The sequence below is a fragment of the Excalfactoria chinensis genome, chromosome 15 (assembly GCF_039878825.1).
Source record: "Excalfactoria chinensis isolate bCotChi1 chromosome 15, bCotChi1.hap2, whole genome shotgun sequence".
Classification (NCBI taxonomy): domain Eukaryota; kingdom Metazoa; phylum Chordata; class Aves; order Galliformes; family Phasianidae; genus Excalfactoria; species Excalfactoria chinensis.
The window spans coordinates 9,704,922-9,712,326 of record NC_092839.1 but is presented as its reverse complement, the minus strand read 5'-3'; the positions used below and the strand labels follow the sequence as shown (position 1 = coordinate 9,712,326).

The following is a 7,405-nucleotide window of genomic DNA, read 5'->3' as shown; positions in this document are numbered from 1 at the left end:
CACCTTAATTGTGACTTCAACATATGCATCAAGCAAGCAGTGGGCATCTTTTGGTGAATGGAAGGCACTGGGAGGTCGAGATGTTTCTACCTCCTGCACTTTGAGCCCATAAGGTCCTGCAGGGCTGTGGGTAGCTGCTCCCACCTGTGAGCCCTACATGCCGTGTAAGGATGTTATCTGGACAGGGCAATTTGGGATTGGTTACTGTTAACATGGATGAACTCATGGGAGGCACTTGCTGTTGAAAACAGAACAGATTCAGTTTGGGGGGGTTGGAAGCAAACATAGCGTAACAAAATGCTTAAATATTTTTTCTTTATTCTTCTTCTGGTTCACTTTGTTCATATGGAAAATATGAGAAAACATTCTTGTCAGTCACCTCATCCTTTGGTTCTCAGGTGCTTTTGTCTTCATCTGCGTTAGCTTTTGTCGTCAGTGTGATGGTGTCGTGCCATAGTTCGTAGACAAGCGTGTATGTTTCTGCTCTTCTGATCATGAACTCGTATGATCGGTCAGGCAGCAGGCCGTGGACTACACAGTTGTTGGTAGTACGTGTCACAAGCCCACAGTGTCCAAATTCTGCCTGAGTTCCACGCTTCAGTAACTTAAAATGCAGCTCATATTGTTCTTGGGGTGTCTCTTGATTTTCAGTAGACCACTTGAGATGGGCCCGGTTCTTGCTTGCATATGATTCCTTTCGATCGAACATAACTGGCATCTTTGCACAGAGAAAAAGCCTGATATCTGGTATTTTGCTCCCTCTAATATCTGCACATGACACCAATCGGTGCTTGGTGTAAAGTCTTCTTGACACTTGCACGGAAATGAAATTGTTCATTACCTTGGAGAGGTCTGACATTCTCTGCTGAATCGAGTCCCACTTGGAGAGGAAGGTTACCATGTCACAGGTCTCTACGTAGCAGACCAGCTCCTCCCGACCTTGTTGCAGCTCTTCCAACAGGTGGGTTAAAAGCTGCAGATGGATTTCGGTCTGGGATCTTCCCATTTTCTTCACCCTCTGGAATTTCCAGGGGTCGATTACTTGGAAGATGCTGGTAGGAAGCGCCAAGAGATTCTGATCTCTCAGGATCAAAAACGTGGGCAGAACCTCAAGGTAATAGCAACACTTCTTCAGAAGCTCCACTTTCCTCTCATGCATCTCAAGGAGGTGGAGGCTCAGATCGGATTGCAGGTACTGCCGTACGAGGTTGCTTCTCTCGGTGTACATCCTCCAGATGTCATTTTCTTGTTCCTCTGTGCTGCGTACTGTATTCTCCGAATTGGTTTCAAATTCATCCAGATTCACGTTCATGATTCCAAAAGTTGCTGTTTAAATAAAGAAATAGTAGCAGTAATGAAATTAAGGGCCAAAGAAAAAGCAGCTGCAAAGGGAATCATGGTGTGACACTTCTCTCTCCATTGAAGCTTAGCTCACACATTTATAGATGAGAAAGAACTGCTAAACTAGGCGTATTTTAACAGGACTTTTCCTTCCTAGCTGTATGATTTCTAATATCTTGTACAGCCTGCTGTCATATATTTCAACCAGCCGGTCTCCTGTTAGCCCTCCCACTGGACTGGCCATACTCTAACAGATTCACCGCCAGAATTATTCTCTGATATACTCTGCCAACATTTCCCCCATCTTATTTGCTCTTTCATTCCAATCAGACACCTTTGTGCTCCCGTACACAATTTCTCTCCGTTCCTCTAAATCTCTGGAGGTGTCTGTTTCTCTCTTTTGTAATCTGCCAGGCCTCTTTACTCGTTCCATGCAGCTTTCTGGTCATAGTACCCAACTGTGATGTTTTAATGCCTTGATGCTAGGTGGTGTTATCCAGTTGACAGAGGTTTCTCTTGGCCTGGCTTTCCCTATATAGATAATGGAAGTCATATTACTTCCTTCTTGGAGTATTGGGAGCCAGTAAACCTGCCAGAAGTCTGGCCTCCCTGCAATTTACACTGTTTCATTCATTCACACTACATCTTCTTTTCCAAGAAAGCTGTCAACTTAAGAAACAAACCAAATTTCCTTTTCACTTTTTCTCTCCAGAAAAATACCCTAAAACCAAAACAGTGACGGTTCTTGGCAGCCCGGAACGAAGTGAAACAGGGACAGCACACGCAACAGGTTACACCAGTGCTTTCAGAGCAATTTGGCTGCCTGGAGTGGTTTGTTTGCCCACAGACGGAGATGTGGTTGTGGTTGTTTTCCTTTCTGTTTTTACATCCCTTTTTTTTTCTTGCCAGAAACGTCTGTTTTTCAGCAGCACTGCAAGGTTGGGAATAGAATAGCAGCACTGCTAGGTTGGGAATAGCAGAAGCTGGTGCTGCATGGCTGGGGGTAGGAAATGGGAACCAGAGGGAGCTGGACCGCCCTGACCCACCTTGCCCAACCTTGGGGAGCCCTCCTTCCCCCTGGCCAGCCGGGGAGCCCCGTCCCACTTCTGCACCCCCTGGTGCTCCCAGCCTGGCCTGGCTGGCTGCAATCTGCAGGCCTCAGCGGTTGCCATGGCAGTGCATTGTGGTGTATGAGGGCTGAGGTCTGGGGCAGGACCGTGGCTGGGGCTAGGTGTCTCTCCCTGATCAACCAGGGGATGTGTGCGTGCATGCTGATAGTGCTTGCTGTCTCAGATTGCCTTTATGAGCTGGGTGCTGGCTGTGCTGGGGCTGAGGGACTGGGTTTTGCCTGCTTTACAAGCAGCCTCCGTCCTCAATGGGTTGTGCCAAGGAGCCCTGGGCTGCCAGAGTGGTTTCCTGGAGAGCACTGAAGGGATGAGCAGGAGCATGAGGGTATCTCCCTCCTCCTCCAAAACAAACCTGTTTTGTTTTACCTCCCTTTTTGTTTCCTTGTTGTGGGCTATGGGAGCACTGAGCCGATGAAAAGGCTGTGCTCAGAGGAGCCCAAGGTTTGTGGTTATTGCAATATCCAAAAGACAGTCTGCAAAGTTTTGGTTCCCTGTGTAAGGCGTTGTCATTGCTCCTCCAGCATGCATCACCTGTGCTAAGCTAGGCAGTGGCTTTGGTGCTTTACCATCTCTATCTGCAAGTCCAAAGAGCCTGACAGAGCCACCTCACTGCGGGCCAGAAGAGCTGGCTCTGTGTTGCAGAGCCCTGAGCTGTCTCTGTACCCTGGGAAGTGAGTGCTCCATTAAGTGAAGCGAGCTTCCATTTGGGTAGGAAGGGGTTTTCCTGTTCTGCTGTGCTGAGGGACCCGCCTGGCCAGTCTGCTCTGTTTTATTGCGGAGGAGAGGCAGGCTCATCTGGTTCACAGCAAAGCTCTGCTGCACAACCGGTGCTGCCATCAGCGAGCTGGGCAGACATCCTGGATCTGAAGGTGCTTTCATACTCCCTGTGATTAAGTCTTTGGGTCAGGGCTTAGCCTTAATGCTGTCTTGGATGCTTAGCTGGTGCATCTTTGCTAAGCTTTTTTAATTGAATGATAGCCAAGATCCATAACGCTGTCCCTGAGCTCCTGCTTGAGCATCGAGCAAGGAGGTGATCTGTCATTTTAAGAAATCAATGCATCTTCTGGTGGCAGCCTGAGCTTACTGTTTCATTTCACAGCTGCCAAGAGATTAACTATACCACTGTCAGGTGTGATTCTGTAACAGACAAGGAAGATAACAAGTACAAGTGAAAGATGGTTGATGTCCTTGCTTGAAGGAGGTTAACAGAGATCACCATTTGGTAATAAGCATGCCAAGCAAGAAATAAATGTGCTGAGATGTTTGGGATCTATGACACGAACCTGTCACTTAGGCAAAGTGTGCTGGGAGCTGGAGCTGTCCTTGTGTTCTGGGCTTTTAAAACAGCAAAGGTGCAGTCCTTGGCTTAGCCAGTGTTACTCTTCATTTTGGTGAGGGCAGGATTCCATCTGAGCACTTTCCGTGAGCACAGTTTGTTATGAGATTGAAAGCGGATTTGTTGCTGAAGTTGTGCAGAGACTTCTGAGCTGAGCTCGCTTGTGATTCTCACCGTCATAAGTGAGAATCTTCATCCCAAATTAGAATGGAGAGATGGAATTCCTTTGGTTACCCATATCCTAAACAGCTGGCCAACTTTCTGCCTTGATTTTAGGAACATGAGCACAAACCTGCTTGTAGTCTTCAGTATTTTCAGTATCTTTACATCAGGGATCGATTCAACTGTAGGATTTTTTTACAGTTCCCCGAGTTTCTTTGAATTAATACGTGTTTGAAGCCATCAAGCTTCATATACTCCTCTCCCTCCCCTCTCATCAGCTGAGCTAACGCTGCTGAGAAGCTGACAGCTGCTGTCTGCCATTTGTCATTCTGCCCTGTCCTCCTGCCCACAGCATCAAAATAGAGAACTTGTTAGTCTTTAAGATCAAGATATAAGCAGACAATTGATTTTTTTCCTCCCTCTTCTCATTAGCGAGTTCTGACACTTAATAAAACATGTATTTCCACCCTGAGAGCAAACAAAACACCCAGATAGTGCCTGTCAGAGAGACCTGGAAGCTGGAATTCATCTTTATGGAAAATCAATATCTGGGACAGAGAAATTGGCAGAATCCAAATTAAAAGTCGCTGACAATTTCTGTCTTCATATTTCACATCTATTGCATTATGAAATAGTGATCTGCTGCAAAGAGGAGCAGGGAGGGTGATGGACTTTGTCACTGACAAGTGCATGGTTCTTCCTGTCTGCTTGGCGCAGGGGTGGTCAGGTCTCCTGGGTGAAGGTGGGGGCCAAGGGGTGCTGGCAGCAGATGCAGGTTTGGAGCAGCTCTTTGGGCAGCACCAGCTGCAGCGTGGCCATGGGGACAGAGATCTGCTCCTGCTCTGCCATTTTCCTGCATCCATTGCTGGTGGCACTGTTGGAAGGATCCCCAGTATCTCCACCTCCTCCAGGGCTCCTGGCTGTGTCCCCCGTACCCCCTGACCATACTCATATCTGGTTGACCCCATCGGAGCTGTCTGTCTGCACTGGGCTTCTTCAGCTCCCCAGATCTCAGGGTGTGATTGATTTACTCCCTGCCTGCTCCCAGTTTCACTAGTGCCTCATACACCTGAAATAAATTACACATTCCAGATGGATTATATCCCCAAATCTAAGCCACGCACCAGTGAACTCAATTTGCTCATCAGGATGTGATTCAGAAGGCTCACTTTGAGGAGGAAGAGGGAGGTAAGCTTTCTAAGGGACCCAGTGGGAGAATGACTGTTCTGAGATGCAAGAGCCTCCAGCTGGATAAGGCCAGGAAGGAGTTAATTGCAATTAAGCAGCAATTATCTCTAACTCATTGCACCTACTAATGATGCTCTGGGAGGAGGCTACCAGCCATGGGCTGTGCTGAGCTGGAAGAACTGCTTGCTGAGATGTGTGTGAGGTTGGAGGCTGCTCTGGGGGCAAAGATCTTCCATGGTCCAGCCCAGGCCCTGGCTCAGTGCTCAGCCAGGAGGTCTGCAATGGGCAGGGCTGAGTGCCTGGGACTGCATCAGGTAAGGAAGCCTTTGTCTGTCAGCTTTGGTTTCTTCACTGGCACCAATTGGTGGCTGGGCAGCTCTTGGCACTAAGGGGAGTCCCAGGGCCACAGACCCTCCTCTCCACAGTGGTGACATTGATGTACAATCTCAAATGCTTTGCTGGGAGTGAGAGACCCTCTGACTGCAGGCTGCAGTGGAGGTGGGTTTGCAGATGATGCATCTCGGGAAGATGGAGTGGGGTTGTGGGAGCTCAAGTAATCTGAGTGGTAGCTCATCAAAAGCCCATTCGGGTCTCCTTGTGCGTGCTGCGCCTTGTGAAACAGATGTCCTTGAGCACAAGCTGAAGGCAGGCTGCCGTGTCCCAGATCCCACAAGCTGGCTGTTACTGGCAGGCTTATGCAAGCAGAGAAGCACGCGTGCCCCCTTTTTCCATGAAAACCTCCTGAAGAGGTCACGCATGCTCAGATGCAGAACAGGGAGTGAGGAGTGGCACAGAGCACAGCACCTTCAGCACCAGCAGACAGAGCTGCAGCCTGTGTCCTGTTTGTTATCGCCTGCCCGGGGCTGGCACATCAACCTGTGCTGGGCACAGGGCTGCAGAAGCGTGTAGAGGTGGCACAGCTTAGAGCACAGCCGTGTCCCCAGGGCTCATCCATAGGGCTGGGGAAGGCTGCAAAGCCCTGCCTTTGGTGGCAGGATGGCAGAGGTGAAGTCAACTCATCCATCTCTGCTGCTCGCAGGCTGGTCCCCAGGGAAGCGCAGGCTTTGGCAGCTCTAAGTGGGGCTGGAGGCGGATGCAATTCTGGAGAACAAAATTCCCATGCAAAACCTTAAGGAAGAAAAAAAAAAAGAGTACTAAAGTTCTTGGCTGAAAGGCTTGTTTAAAGATCTCATCTCTGGCAGAGGAAATAACGCCTTAATTCGTTCCCTTGCTGCTGCCTCCCAACGCATCTCTTTGCGAGTCCTCGTTCCCCAGAGGAGCACAGGCCATTAGTTCTGCCAGGAAACAAGCTGGGGATGAGGAGGATCATTTGTTAGAGGAGCTGAGACCCACCTGCATTAATTGTGTGTAAAGCAGTGGGCAGACACCCTGTGCAGCCCCACCAGTGTGAGGTTGGGTGGATGCCAGGTAAAAATATGTGTGTTTCTTCTGCCTTGGCTCTTTCTTTTCTGAAGTTGTGGTTTCATTTTGGGGGTGGTTCGGGGGATGCTTCTTGCCTGCCTTCGTGCCCTGGCTACCCCAGCATCCCTAGAGCTGCTGAGAGGGCTTTCTGAGGGAGAAAGGATGGAGTGTTTGTGCTGGACAAGTGTTACAGTGCTGTGGGCAATGGGGTGGGAGTTATTTAATGAATGGCAGAGCACCAGAGCTGCCCCATCCTTGTACCCAGGACCCATTGTTGTCCTCCTGCAGCAATATGGCATGGGCAGCAGAGCCCACACTCACCAGCGTGCCCTCGTGTCATCATCACCTCTTCCAGCATGAAGAGCCTCGTCTGAGTCATCCCCTGGCTAAATGGATTGTGTGGGCTTGTGCAGCGTTAGGCTGTTCATCCTCTGCTTGCTGCAGCCTGACACTGGGTAGAACAGCTATTCATCAGCGCAGGGATGAGGCGAGATGGATGTCCTGTGCTGCAGCACGAGCCTCGCTCTCCTCCCACCCGCAGGACCGGAGTGGTCCGGTATGGACAGCTGAAGTGCTCGCTGCCTGGAAAGCTCAAGAGATCTTGAGAGAAATATGGACTTGTGCTTTGCACCGAGTGACTTCACGCTCCAGCTCCTCTACAAGTGCTGGAGCCTCCGTGGAGTGCAGGCTCTTGAAAATGTTTCCACCACGTGTGTCACAGCGGCTCCAGGGAGAAGGAGAACGCAGTGGTGACGGCAGCATCTCACGGCTGCTGATGTTCAGTCTTTCTGGTGGCCTTGGGGCTGTGGTGGCCATAGGTTGTCTCTTT

At 49.7% G+C, this 7,405-nt stretch overlaps 1 protein-coding gene across 1 annotated transcript; it reads right to left on the bottom strand.

Moving 5' to 3' along the window:
• Positions 1–394: 394 nt before the first annotated feature.
• On the bottom strand, positions 395–2,513 carry FNDC11 (fibronectin type III domain containing 11). Its single transcript, XM_072349777.1, is given in 3 exon segments — positions 395–1,326; positions 2,388–2,471; positions 2,474–2,513. Coding segments are annotated over 3 exon segments (1,056 nt in total).
• Between the last annotated feature and the right edge of the window lie 4,892 nt (positions 2,514–7,405).